General features: G+C 37.3%; 4 protein-coding genes across 4 annotated transcripts; 3 read left to right on the top strand and 1 right to left on the bottom strand.

The window, feature by feature from the left end:
- The first annotated feature begins 1394 nt into the window (after nucleotides 1-1394).
- On the top strand, nucleotides 1395-4044 carry LOC110716340 (thioredoxin-like protein YLS8). Its single transcript, XM_021894960.1, has 2 exons — nucleotides 1395-1598; nucleotides 3530-4044. Exons 1-2 carry the CDS (start codon nucleotides 1479-1481, stop codon nucleotides 3836-3838), a joined length of 429 nt encoding a protein of 142 aa, XP_021750652.1. The 5' UTR covers nucleotides 1395-1478; the 3' UTR covers nucleotides 3839-4044.
- Nucleotides 4045-4173: 129 nt separating this feature from the next.
- On the bottom strand, nucleotides 4174-6461 carry LOC110716339 (chaperone protein dnaJ C76, chloroplastic-like). The gene is made up of 4 exons (XM_021894959.1): nucleotides 5955-6461; nucleotides 5528-5784; nucleotides 5112-5295; nucleotides 4174-5041 (listed from the first exon to the last, which is right to left on the bottom strand). The coding sequence occupies exons 1-4, from the start codon at nucleotides 6339-6341 to the stop codon at nucleotides 4430-4432; spliced, it is 1440 nt and encodes a 479-aa protein (XP_021750651.1). The 5' UTR covers nucleotides 6342-6461; the 3' UTR covers nucleotides 4174-4429.
- Nucleotides 6462-8306: 1845 nt separating this feature from the next.
- On the top strand, nucleotides 8307-13669 carry LOC110716287. Its single transcript, XM_021894897.1, has 2 exons — nucleotides 8307-9433; nucleotides 10281-13669. The coding sequence occupies exon 2, from the start codon at nucleotides 12031-12033 to the stop codon at nucleotides 13363-13365; it is 1335 nt and encodes a 444-aa protein (XP_021750589.1). The 5' UTR covers nucleotides 8307-9433; nucleotides 10281-12030; the 3' UTR covers nucleotides 13366-13669.
- LOC110716374 (glutathione S-transferase T3-like) lies at nucleotides 9031-11435 on the top strand. The gene is made up of 2 exons (XM_021894987.1): nucleotides 9031-9123; nucleotides 10281-11435. Exons 1-2 carry the CDS (start codon nucleotides 9031-9033, stop codon nucleotides 11433-11435), a joined length of 1248 nt encoding a protein of 415 aa, XP_021750679.1.
- Nucleotides 13670-14526: the final 857 nt, after the last annotated feature.

Genomic DNA, 14526 nt, shown 5'->3' with positions numbered 1-14526 from the left:
ATTAAACACAGTTAACAAGGCAGAAGTAACCTAAAGAACAATGTGCAATGTAAAAAAACAACCGTACCAGTTCTCAAGGGCATATTCACAGACGATGAAGAATGACTACGACTAGATGACGATGTCCGACCACGACCACGACCACGACCAAGACCACGAATGTACTCAAACGCACTGGCAAAAAAAAAAAAAAAAAAAAAAATTTACACACCAGGGGCGGCGTCTGGCAGAAACACCAGAGCCACTGACCTGGCGCCTGGCAGGACCGCCACAGCCAGTGGACTGGCGCCTGGCCAGGACGCCTGCCTGGTGGTTCTGGCGTCTGAACTGGACGCCAGTGCGGTGGTCTTAGCGTCTGGCTTGGACGTCCAGGCTACGGTACTGACGTCCAACCTAGGCGCAGGCGCCACTGCACGACCACCTCTTTCAGACGCCGTTACGTACAACGTGAATTTTAACGGTGCTTTACCTCGTTTTTCGTCGACGACGACGTACCTCCGGCGTCCCCCGCATCTCCGGCCTGCCCTCCGGTCTCCCCCAGCGAGCCTGTACGGCTCCACATTTTTTAGATCGAGATTTGTTCAATTTTAGAAAATGGGCATAATTGTCATACCAAGTCTAATTTGTGGGCTTTATATGGAAATTTGCGGGCGATGTTTAACAAATCCCTAAAATTCATATAATATATTTTTTAAAAAAGAATTTGACTATTAGATCATACTATATCATATTAACAACGAGCTATACATAAATGCATCCATATTATTTAATTATTATTTTATTTATCTTACTTTACTTAAATTTTCTCATTAAAAAAAAGTTAAACAGTACATATCATAGTAGGATATGGTCCGAGACGTATCGTCGTGTGCCCCACGAGTGTCGGTGTCTGACACGGTGCCCGATACGGACACGGCAGCTGGATGAAGTATCCATGTATCCTAGTTTCCATAAGGTCAAATTTACTAATTTAGATCTAAGAGTAAGATTTTTTGGTATAAGAACTAGTTTTTGACTTGGACCACGCATTAGGTTGTTGCACCTTGCACATAATTTTACTTTACAGATATACAATTTACAATTTTGCTCATTACGCATAGCATGAGAATAATAGTTGGTTAATCAAGAATCAATCAATAAAAAAATTTCAACTAACTTAAACCTGAATTAGATATGAGTGGTGTTAAAACCTAATCCAATTAACCTAATCTGAAATCGACCTGAAAAAAGTATTCGATTTAACTTGTATAGACACAATAATATACTAAAAGCCGAATTCAAGAAAAATCATCGATTTGACCTTATAATCGGACCTAAACACCTTAACACTCAAATTGACACCTTCAGACATGACCCGACTAGACCCGAATTACCTCTAGTCTAGCTTAAGAACGAAGCGACCGCATAAAGTCAATATCAACGCAAAACCTCCGTTTATGCAAGTGTTGTAGAGTTTGGGAAGAGAGAGAAAGTGAGAGATGTCGTACTTGCTACCGCACTTGCACTCTGGTTGGGCGGTCGATCAAGCCATCCTCGCCGAGGAAGAACGTCTCGTCATCATCCGTTTCGGCCATGATTGGGATGAAACTTGTATGCAGGTATCCTTTCCCCCCTTTCTATCAATTCATCAAACCCTAATTTTTTAATTTCTCATTCTAATTATGAATTTCCTTATTTGAATTCCTCTTTTGTTGGATTTTATGTGCTTGTTTGCCTGCTTATATATATGGAATTTGAATTTTTGTGCCTCAATTTGGAGTTTCTTTTTTTATCTTAATTTGTGCAATAATTTGGCTGTGTAAATTGTTTTTCGAAGAATAGGGTTTTCTTGGGTATTAATGTAGAATTGAGGGTAGAATTGTTGGATTTTCATACGTAGGAGGGATCGTATTTCTGAAAATTTTGACAAATTTTAGAATTAGGAGCTTTTTTCTTCCTTTAATGCTTGTCGTAAAAACATGAATTTGGGTTTCTTTGTGCTTATGGTAGTTGTTGTCTAGTCAGGAAGTGACTGTTGAGTGTCTGAGTCTTGTATAGTACTGTAAAGTGCATCTAAAGTTGATATCACCTTCATTTTGCAAGCATCTTTTCTTGAATACCCTGTTTGTCTTTCCAGTCTGTGTGCCCGCGTTTCTTCAGTAGCTACTTTCTATTCTACAAGTAGGATGGATGATGAATTGATAGTTGGTGATCTTCATAGGTTGATGCTTATGGGGCAATTGATGCTTGCATCATTTAGATTATTAGTATCTAAAAAAGAATAAAAAGGTTTCTAGTATAGAGTATAGACATGTAGTCAGTATTCAATACCGAAATGTGAATTACACATGTTAGGATCTTAAGTCACTGTCTGGCAATGTTTCTTGAGGCAAGTACTTGTGTTTTAGATTGAGAGTGGGAGATTGTTTTTGTCATGATTAGATTCGATAGTGTTGTAGATGGTGCTTTGGCTTCACTGGCCCTTTGTTTTTGCTTGTATAGGAAGTCGCTTTTTTCCCTTTGGTGAAGCTAGCTCCACAAGTTGCTTGATTGGTATCAGGTTTTACTTGGGAAAGAATGAAAGATTCATCTTATAATTGATGGTTGATTAGACTTTTGGATGTTTGACGTGGGTATATGCCTTTGAAGTTTTTTTATCATGCTAATGAGGGTGGTTAGTTTATTTTTCCGAAGGGTACTTTTGACTCCTTGGGTATGGGTTAGGATCTGTCTAATTGTGGACTGTGGATTGTGGAATCAGGATTCAGGCATCTTTAGTTCTATTTCCAGTTATATGGTTTTGGTTAGCCACTTAGCCCTATATCTGAAATCAGATACCTAGTGTTCATGGTCTCACGATACTGCCTGTTTCTCATTTGATATCTCCCTTTTACTGGATTATCTTTTATATTAATTGCCCTGCATACTGATGAAGAAATGGAATAGGCATTGTAGATGATTGATCCTATACCTAAGAATCATTATAAGATCCATCGTCAGTTGGTTGGTCATGTATGTGTTTGCAAATTTTAACTTTTGCCATCAGACAACTATTTATTAAATTTTTTACTTGCGCATTGCAGTGGCAAATCTAAAAAGCTACTTATTATATTTTGAAAGCAATTGCTGATGCTGAAGAAAGGAAAATGAGTTATACTTGAATTGGTTTATGTCTCATTATATGTGTATTCTTCCCGTGAAGTATGTCAGTTATGGCCTTTCCAACCTAGGCTATAACAAAATCAGCCTCTTTGTGCCTCTAGGGGCAAGACTGTGTATACCCAAAACTGCACCGGATAAGAGTGGACAATTACTTTTCTTTACACACACAGAGAGAGAGAGAGAGACCCCCGGGGGGGGGGGGGGGTGGGTGGGGCGGCGGTGGGCTGTGGCTTACAGTTAAATGACACGCAAATTTCCTGGCATCTCTTGTTTCTTTTTGAAATGTTAGAAAGTCTTATTTGCATTGTGGACATTAAAGTGTTGATTATTTCTGATTCCCTTAAATTGTTGTCATGAATTTTACAACAATTCTCATTCTCCTTCTCAGATGGATGAAGTGCTGGCCTCGGTGGCAGAGACAATTAAAAACTTTGCTGTGATATACCTTGTAGACATAACTGAAGTTCCTGATTTCAACACAATGTACGAGCTGTATGACCCATCCACAATTATGTTCTTCTTTAGGAACAAGCACATAATGATGGATCTTGGCACTGGGAACAACAATAAGATCAACTGGGCCCTTAAGGACAAGCAGGAGTTCATAGACATTGTTGAGACCGTCTATCGCGGTGCTCGTAAGGGTCGAGGTCTCGTGATTGCACCAAAAGATTATTCCACGAAATATCGCTATTGAGTGGTTGGTCAATATACTCCCAGTGGAACTTTTATAACAAGTGTATTATTGAACTCGATAAATCTGGGTTTACACTCCTGTCAGTGTACCCCTGATGAATTCATGTTGACAGTGATTGCTCTATTGTTGTAACTGTTGCTTGAACAAGCAGGCAAACTTACATGTTCTGTGCTGATGGATTGTCAAGTTATGCATGATTTTGTTCACATTATAGTTCTAAGTACTAGCTGAGTATATGATGATTGCCCTTTTAATTCCATGTCAATTAGTTAGGCGATATGTTGAATTGATCAACGGTAAACAGTAGAAACTCAGAAAATCTGCCATTCAACATAATTGATAATGTGTGAACATTAAAGCACATGTTCATAATACAGTTGATTGAGAATGTCTAGATTATCCTGTAACAACAAATTCCCTGTGTTTCCTTGTACATAACGTGGTTGATCGTTTATGTTTTAGCGTTCAGATATCCGAACATCTAGCTTTATTACAATTTAAATATATACCCTATGTGTATACTTTCTATACAAATGTACACCTATTGAATTCCTGAAATTAAAAGATTGGCAGACGTAGGTCTCTCTACCTTTAATCCTTTCTTGACAGGCTCCCTACTACTCCTATGACATAAGATCCGATAAGATACCAAGTTACTCCAGCTAGCATAACCTGCATCCCAAAACTGTTTACTACCTGTTGTGCGAAAGAACCACCTATATGTCTGTCCAATCCTCCAACTGCCTCACCTGGTCCTTGTAATCCAACTGTAATCGCAGCAACCACACCCAACCCTATTGGAATACCTGAAATAAGGGGATTGCTCGGTTTAATATCTCTTTTCATGTATGCTTTGCCCCGGTTAACTCCAGTATAAGATGGTGTTTTACTTCTTGTCTGAGCATATGACTTGTTCTCTATTTTCAGTGGAAGTACAGGGGTTGATGGAACCCAATATTCTTCCTGCTTTGTTTCTTGAGAGAGAACCTTTGCATTGGCCCGAGTCTTAAACATACCGTGTTTCCTAGCTGCTGCTGCTGCATTTCTGAGCTTCTCAATGTCAGGATCTCGGGATATGTTCTTTTCCCTTAGTGTTAAGCTCAGAGAAGTATCTGAAGTGGGGTGTTGCCAGTACAACCAATTTGAGATTGACCTGATGGTTTGTATTGCTGACATCCTTGCATCTCTCTGGATATCAGAGTACTGGAAATATAGTGCAGCATTAGAAAAAAATTTCAACAAACCAAGTTTAAGTGTCAGGGTAAATAATAACCTTAGAGTCTTGATTTGATTTTTTCGTTGCTGCTTCTTCCAATCGTTTCTGGAAAAATTTAAGTTCAGAGAAAACATCGAAGGTTCGTGCACCAGCTGTGTTGCTTGCCCCTATCCTGACCTTCCCTCTTGGCTGCTTTGACATGAGAAATTCCAGTGCAGCAAGGTCTGATCTGTCCACTGTCCTGATTGCCACTCAGCGTACATATAATACGTGCAGTCAAACTTATCAGTTGGTTATATTATATGGTCTAGAGTATGAATTCAAGAAAACTAACATCGTGATCAAGTAGTAAGTTAGTAACTACAGAGTGCTAGATTTCCTTAAGTAAAGGTTCTGTTAGAACATCCTAGTTTAGCACAAGAAAGACTACGAAACCTACTGAAATTATAAGGCAGAGATGAGATGATCATTACGAGATGCAATCGACAGGACAAGCATCTATGGCTGCTTGAATTTTATCTTCAGGATCAGCCCACTGTGACACAACACGAGCCCTGCCATAGGTAGACTCGATAGCAAACGTCTTCTCAGCAAGCAATGCACATTTTAAGCAACCTACACACCTGATCTCATCAACAAATATGGCCCTTTGTTCACTTTCTGGTCCTAGCCAAACCGAGTACATTGGCCTGCCTGTGTATCCTTGCAACTCTGTGAGCTTAGCTCGTTCCTAATCAAACATTCACACCTTTTCCTTACAAAATATTTGAGCAAACTTATCGGATACAAAACACCATAAAATTGCTACTTGTATCAGAAAAACAACCTCTAAAAATAAAGTTGAACAATTTTGTGATGTATTCATTATCAGTTGAAATTTAGCCAGAAGATACTAATTACCTTATCGTAGACATATCGAGAGATGGGATCAGAGAGAACAGCATAAGCTTCATTAAGGATGATAGCCATATCATGGCCTGCTAGCCCTGCAATATCAGGATGACATCTTTTTTGAAGGGATCTGTATGCCCTTTTAATCTGGCTTTGATCACTGCTACTGTCTATCCCTAAAAGATCATACAGGTCGTACTCCATTATCGAGCTTGTTGATGACAACGACGATGATGATGCAGCCTTGCAAGTTAGCAGATGATGATGCTTAAGTTTATGATATGAGAAGTTTGATAAGGATTTTGGGAACTGATCATGTAATAAAATCTTCTGCCCTTTATGTATGATTGGTGAATTTAGTGTTGCAAAGTTAAGAGAAAAGGTTGTAGAAGCCATTTTTTTTTTGAGGTGGTTTGATACACATACACCCTGCAATTTGTTGATTGTGTTTTAGGAGCAGAGAATTAGAAAGAGTATGGAAAAGAAAGAGAGCCACATGTTATAAGATATTTTGGCTAGTCTACCATGAAGGTGATTGTTCTAATATTATGTTCCGTGTACTCTTTTAAATTCTTACTAGTACCTCGGGTTTGAACTTTAGAAATTCATCAACATAGATCGGGTAAGTTTTTACCTTTGATTTCGATTTGACTCGTTTAAAGTTAAATTAGTTGGAATCTAATAAGGATTTGATATCAGGTGGTTTAGTTAAAAAATGGATATCTATTATTGCTCAAAAATGATTGAATGTTACACTAATGATAATCATGTCCATTTATTTTCCTTTGATTTATCTTTAATTCACATCATTCATGGGTAAATTCAATATAGTGATCTAAATATCCTTAAAATAATTTGACTTTTAATTCATGACATTCATGGTTAAATTCAATATAGTGATTCAAATATCCAAAAACCGGCCAAAATGAATTTTTTTAGCTAAATTAAATTATCACACAATACTACAATAGTCATCAACTATGTAATAAATTGATACAAATTTTTATTACTTAGTTTTGCAAAATCACTACTCATAACTAATTTGTATTTCTTTTATTTGGGGTCCTATGAAACAGGTTGTATAACATTGTAAAATTTGCAATCCACTTAGTGACAAACTTAAGTACCCGAAAATATGGAATAGTGAAGAGTATTTCCTCAAACCTTTTCAGTATTAACCTCAAATCTTTACAATATTACCGTATTCCAATTTTCAATAATAAATTTCACCGCCCTATTTTCTCTCACAACTATGATTTTCATCACTTTTCCCTGAAATAGAGAAAAGTTAATACAACAACCAAGCCCACGTGTCCTAGCTAGGGTTGGCTAGACCAGTACCCGCTAGCGATGTATAGTGTCACAATATTCAAAAGAAAAGTTGATGGCTTGAGCTCACAGTCGTTCTTACATGCCATGTAATTAGTAAAGCTCGCAAGCTTAGTCTTATTATTCGTGACATGACATGGGTTAATTTAGTTTTGAATTGTTTATTTTACCAAACGAAAAAACAAACACAATCAAAGCGTAATTCAATACCAAAACACACATTATAGTGTCGTTTCGGCCCGATCTAGTATCATCGTTAGAGAAAATCGATTTATGTTACTCTTTAAAGGGAATTCCCTTTTTTGGTTGGGAATTTACCCTTTCCAAAAATACCCTTTAAAAAAATACTTATTTTCAAAAAAAAATATTTTGTTAAAAAAATAAGAAAAATTTCACTTTTGCTACCACCAAAACACATGTGTTTCACTTTTGCTACCCATTTAAATTTTATTTTTATTTTACTACCACACAAAAACACCTTTGTTAAAATTTGCTACCACTTAACACTTTCGGTTACTATTTCCGTTAGTGTGATCCAGCCACCCTCAATGTCACCTTTCGACCACCCCTCCTTCCTCAGCCACTCTAACTGCCTCCCCATCAGCCACTAAGAAAAAAAAAATTAAATAATAAAAAACCCAGCCACCAAAAAAAAATAAAAAATTAAACAATAACCCAGTCCCCTCCCCATCAGCCACCCCTTGCCCTTACCGGCGCCGACGACCCTACCCCACTCCCTTTCTCCTACCAACGCAGCCTACCCCCCTCCTTTTCCCCCTTCTTGCTGCCCCGACCCCCACCCCGAACCGGAAACTACCCCCCTCCCCATTCCCCCACCAGAATGCGCCGCTACTGCTGCTGCTCCTCCCTTCGAACAAGTCACCCCACTCCCCAGCACCAAAAACCGGCACTTCTAACCCTAAACGGGATTTAGGGTTTCGTTTATGGTGGTGTTGGGCTGGTGTTTAAGGGTTAGGGGTGGCTGTTTTGGGTGGGGGAAGAGGAGGGGGCCGATTCAGGGTGGGGGGGGGATGGGGAGGGAGGGCTGTTTTCCTGTTTCGGGGTGGGGGTTGGGGCAGTGAGAAGGGGATAAGGGAGGGGGGTGGGCTGCGTAGGTGGAGGAAAGGGAGGGTGGATTGGAGTCATCGGCGTCGGGCGACGCTTTGGGCGCCGGCAGGGGGGAGGGGGAGGGTGGCTGACGGGAGGGGGCTGGCTGGCAATTGAAGGTAGAGGAAAGGGAGGGGGGAGGGTGGCTGACGGGTTGAAGGTGGTGGCTGGGTTTTTTTTTTTTTTTTAAACATTTTTTTTTTTTTTATTTATTTTTTGAATAAACTTAACTGGTAGCAAATTTTAACAAATGTGCTTTTAGATGGTAGTAAAATAAAAATAAAATTTAAATGGGTAGCAAAAGTGAAACACATGTGTTTTGATGGTAGCAAAAGTGAAATTTTCCAAAAAATAATAATAACTACCCAAATAAATTAAAAAAAAAAAAATTGATACTCCATAACTACCAATTTTTTTTTAAAAAAAAACTGTCCATTGTTCTGGCTATCATCCTTCCTCATACAAAATAAAAACCTTCAAATTAAAAAAAAAAAAATATTAATGTTCATTACTCAAAATTTCCCACTTAGAGCACTCACAACCATGAGCAAAATATATGCTCATGGGCATTTCTTGTGAGCAAATATTTTGCTCATCACCCACAATGGTGAGCTAAACCAAAAATGCAAGAAAAAGCCCATGGGCAAAAATGAAAATGTCCATAGCATGGGCATTTCTTCTGATGAACAGTGATCTCGGTGGGGCCCACAAGCTGGAGGAAAGCTGGAAAAAAAAAATACGGGTACTGTTCATGCCAGGCTGCCAGCGAGTAGGAGCGCGACACGTGGCATGTTCAGGGTGTTGGCCAATGACAAAATTAGCCGTTTTACAACGGTTATAATCTTCCCATTGCATTTTCTGAAAAATATTTTCAGTAAAAAAAAAAAAAAAAAATTACCAACGGTCATAAAATTAAATTCTCTATAAATAGACATGCATTTTGATATATTTTGATATATTTTCGAAATCACTTAAAATCCTCCACTTTTTTATTTTCTTAAGCATTTTAAATTTGTTGAAGAGCATTTTTGTTGCAACACACCCATATTGAGGTAAATTTTTTTTTTTTTTTTTATTATTTAAATAAAGTTATGTAATAAAATTAATATATATGTGATTTTTTGAAAAAAAAAATATTATGTAATTGCATTATGTAATTGAAAAAAAAATATATGTTGTTTAATTGCATTATGTAATTGAAGAAAGTTGTTGATATGTTCTCCATACATTACTAAATTTGTAGTAAAAAAAGTGTTGCATTTATTGGTTACTTTTTTTTTTTTTTTGTAATATTAAGTTATGTATTAAAATTAGTATATGTGTGTTTTTTTGAAAAAAAAAATATTATATGCCATGTTTACTTAATTGAAAAACCCAATTGAAGAAATTTGTTGATATTTTCTCCATACATTACTAAATTTGTAGTAAAAAAAGTGTTGCATTTATTTGATATATTTGCTTTTTTTTCTAATATATAAATTTAGTTATGTATTAAAATTATTATATGTGTGTTTTTTTGAAAAAAAAAAAATATAAAACCATGTTGTTTAATTGCATTATGTAATTGAAGAAAGTTGTTGATATTTTCTCCATACATTACTAAATTTGTAGTTGCAAAAGTGTTGCATTTATTGGTTACTTTTTTTTTTCTAATATATAAATTTAGTTATGTATTAAAATTAGTATATGTGTGTTTTCTCCATACATTACTAAATTCAAACATTACTAAATTCGTAGTTAATAAAGTCTTCCAATTATTGGTTAATTTTTTTTTTAATATATAAATTTAGTTATGTATTAAAATTAGTATATATGTGATTATGTGAAAAAAAAAAATTATCTTTTGTAAAAAATTAGTAAATTTTAGTACAAATATTTATCTTTTGTTTTGTGATGCAGAATCTTTTAATGGATCCAAACAACCCAAATTTCCGCCAACAATTTTCTGGTTTTAGTGATGATTTGCTAACTAATCCCGAGTTTCAATTGTTCTTGCAAAGAATGGGCAATACGTCTTTGCAACCATCTCCACAGTATCAGACACCCACTCAGTTTCCCCTACGAAACCATGTTATTGAAGAATGTACACCTGAAACTGTACATGATAGCAACACACAATTCAATGAGAGCGAAGAGGACAGCGTACCAGAGACGCCGCAATATCCTCCACCAGTTCCCGAACTGAAATCCAACCAGGTTGTTGCACGAGCGACTCGAATTTGGTCAGTTGCGGAAGATGAAACTCTGATTGGGTTGTACTTGGAGATCAGTGAGAATGCTATTAAAGGCACGAGCCAGAAAGCAACTTCCCTTTGGCGCGATGTACACGCAGCATATCAACTTGCTCATGCGGAGAAGCCGCATATACTTCCACCAAGACCTATGAAGAGTCTGACGTCGCACTGGAGAAGGTTGGCAGCAGACACACTACAGTGGATATCTTGCTATGATGAAGCAGGTAGACTTCCGGAGGGAGGGAGTGGTTACAACGAAGCTGACCGTATAAAAAGTGCGTCGAAGCTTTTCCATCTCGCCCAAGGTCGTAATTTCGCTTTTCCTCACGCTGTTGAAATGCTTAATAGAGATCCAAAGTGGAGGCCAAAGCTGAGATGGTCCTTGTCAAAGGAGGAAAGAAAAGCTGTTCGTGATGTTGAGGAGCAAGGTAGTGCTGGAAGTGGGAAGAGGTCCAGAGATGATGGAGGGGATGAAACCCCTACGGATGGTTTTTCATCTGGAGGAATACAACGACTCGAAGGTGTGAAGAAAGCAAAGGCCAAGCGTAAAGGGAAAGAAGTAGCTTCGGACAGTGGTTCGTCTGAGCTTAGCGAACGAATGAAGGAATTGGCAACAATTCGCGAGAGGGAGGCCATTCTGAAGGAAGAGCGGATCAAAATTGAAAGGGAGAAGGAACAGAGGAAAAGGGAGGAACTTGACATTCATAAGATGAAAACCTGGTTTGATATGGTGCAAGCTATGAAGAATTCGCCTACTCCACTCACTCCTGAAGAAGAGTCGTACAAGAATTTCTTACTGGGTAAATTACAGGGCTTATAAGCATGTTTGGTTGTAGTAGGTGTACGCTTGTATTAGTTAAGTTTTTAATTATGCGCAATGTAGTCTTTTATGTTTAACATGTATTAGTGGTGTGTTTAATTTCACTGTCATATGTAAACTTGTATTCTGATTTTCCAATATTGAATGACAAGTTGTTTAACAAGTTGATTTCAGTTGTCATTGTTACCGACATAGTTGCATTCAATTGTTGTCATTGGGTAGTCACTTTTTTTCTGATTTCACTTTAACTTTGGGTCATTCATGGCAACAAAATTGCAATAACTCTTTATCATTCAGTAGTCACATTTTTGTCATTGTGTAGTCACATGTTTCTGAATTAACTTTGTCAGTATGCTTTAACTTTAGGTCATTCATACCGACATGGTGTAGTCACTTTTGTTCTGAATACACTTTGTCAAGATTTGTCATTGTCAACTAGCATAGTATACCTATTCCGTGGCTGAAAATTTGAATGCTTTAGTTGGTGTGGTCATTCAGATTTGTAACCACATATTCATTTGATTTATTTGCTATATATAGTAGGCATGGCACATATCCACAACCACACCAATTAAGAAAATTATAATATTAATACATGATGTATTCCAGACCATCATCAAGTTCAAGTTCAAGTTCATCTTCTTCCAATAATGAAGAATATGATCAACTCGTTGATGAACTCTTCACATACCAACCCACATCTTTCCTCATGCCCCAAACACAATCCCAACGTACTTCAAAATCACGTAGAGGGGGTACGAACAGAAGAGATTGGGAAATGGGACATGCCAGGCTGTTCAATGATTATTTTTCCGATAATCCTGTGTACAATACCACCCAATTTAGAAGAAGATTTCGTATGCAACGACCTTTGTTTTTACGTATAATGAACAAGGTCGTTGAAGGTGATGTTTACTTCCAGCAGCGTAGGGATGCAACTGGAAAGTTAGGCATATCACCTCTGCAAAAATGTACAGCCGCGATACGAATGTTAGCCTATGGCATGGCTGCAGACGCTGTTGATGAATACGTTCGAATCAGTCAGTCAACCGCTCGAGTTGCCCTACAACGTTTTTGTGCCGGGGTCATTGACCAGTTCGGAACCGAGTACATGCGAAACCCTACAACTGATGAATTGGCCCGGATACTGCATCAAAATGAACTACGTGGTTTTCCAGGCATGATAGGCAGCATTGATTGCATGCATTGGGAATGGAAGAACTGTCCAACGGCTTGGAAAGCGCAGTACGCCGGTAGGAACAAGAAAGCAACGCTAATACTGGAAGCCGTTGCGGATCAGGATTTATGGATATGGCATTCCTTCTTTGGTATTCCCGGATCTTGTAATGATCTTAATGTGTTGTACCGTTCACCAGTGTTCGATGAGGTTCTGCATGGTCGAGCTCCTCCGGTAAATTTTACGGTTAACGGCCATGAATACAACATGGCTTATTATTTAGCCGACGGCATTTATCCGAAGTGGGCAACTTTTGTTCAGGGTATCACATTCCCTCAACTGGCCAAAGATAAAATGTTCGCTGACCACCAGGCTGCCGCTCGAAAGGACGTTGAAAGAGCTTTCGGTGTGTTGCAAGCTCGATTTGCAATAATACGAAAACCGTCGCTGGCGTACGATGAGGACATACTGCGGGACATAATGAAAACATGTATCATTATGCACAACATGATTGTTGAAGATGAGCGCCACAACTACACTCGAGCCGAAGTTCTAAGAGCCTTCTACGAAGAAGATCAACAAGAATCAACATCTACAACGCCACCGTTTGAATTCAACGTAGGCCGACCTACCAACTTTGATTTCAACGCATTTCTACAGCGAAAAGCTTCCCTCCGTGACAGAGAAATTCATCTATCTCTGAAACGTGATTTAGTCGAACATATTTGGCAACACTACGGGCCACGTAATTAGGGAGAAATTAGCACGACTTAAATAAAGCCAAGTACTATGGCGTAGCTACTTTTACTTGTTGTGTTTATTTTATTTCTAAGTTTAATTACGCATGACGTTGCAAATGTAATTGGTTTCTAGTATTGTACCGCTTTTAAAATAAATAAAAACATTTAAGAAATTTTGAGCTTTTTTAAATTTTTTTTTTTATATAACGTACTTAATTTTACGACAAATTTTAACGATAAAAAGGACAAAAATAAAAAAAATAAGTTACACAAATTTTAACTAGTTTTTATTTATTTGGAGTAACATTGTTAAAATATAAATGAAATAAATAAATAAAGAAGTGTTGTGTAGGAGAGAGAAAGTAATGGTGGGGTATTGAAAAAGTAAGAGAGAGAGAGTGGTGGGTGGGCAATTTTTTTGCTCACCATTGGGAGAGAATATGTGAAAAAATTTGCCCATGAGCAAAACTTATTTCTTGAGAGAGAAAGTGGGTAGAGAGAGAGTGGGTGAGCATTTTTTTTGCTCACCATTGAGAGTGGTCTTACGATCCATTCCTTCTACAACTGCTAATCACTTTCTCAAGTCCCTTTATTATAGTCACACATGAATGCATGAGGTATGCCAGTCTTTTGTACGAGAATCAATGTGTTTATTTCTATGTTTCTTCTATTTTCTCATGCCTCCTACAGTCCTACTACAATCTTCCCTTAGATGATTCTTTATATAATCTTCCTATGTTATAATCATAATGTTCTAAGATATTTTTAAACCATAATACTCATTCTTATGATATTATTGACTCTTGCTAATCTATCTTTAATTTTGTAGAATATGAGGTATTGATTGTTCGTCATGGTAGTATGTCTTTTGCTTGAAATGAAATCTCATGTTCATAGTTACGTTAGATTATTCTCCATGCATCAATTTTTTTTTATGATCTATCTATCTATCTATGTTCATTTGTTAAATTGTTCTCCATACATCAATCTTTGCTTGATTTGGTTATGAGTACATATTTTCAATTTTATATGCTTTATAATATATATACTTCATTAAAAAAAAAGTTATTTATTTTTTAATTTCCTATTTAATAGTATGATATACAACTTTAATTTCTTATTAATTTATCATTATATTAAAGTGATAATTATGCACACATTTGCTTGCGCCTTT

The sequence above is a fragment of the Chenopodium quinoa genome, unplaced genomic scaffold (genome assembly GCF_001683475.1).
Source record: "Chenopodium quinoa cultivar QQ74 unplaced genomic scaffold, ASM168347v1, whole genome shotgun sequence".
Lineage (NCBI taxonomy): Eukaryota > Viridiplantae > Streptophyta > Magnoliopsida > Caryophyllales > Amaranthaceae > Chenopodium > Chenopodium quinoa.
The sequence above is the reverse complement of the archived record's forward strand: the minus strand, read 5'-3'. Positions and strand labels throughout refer to the sequence as shown.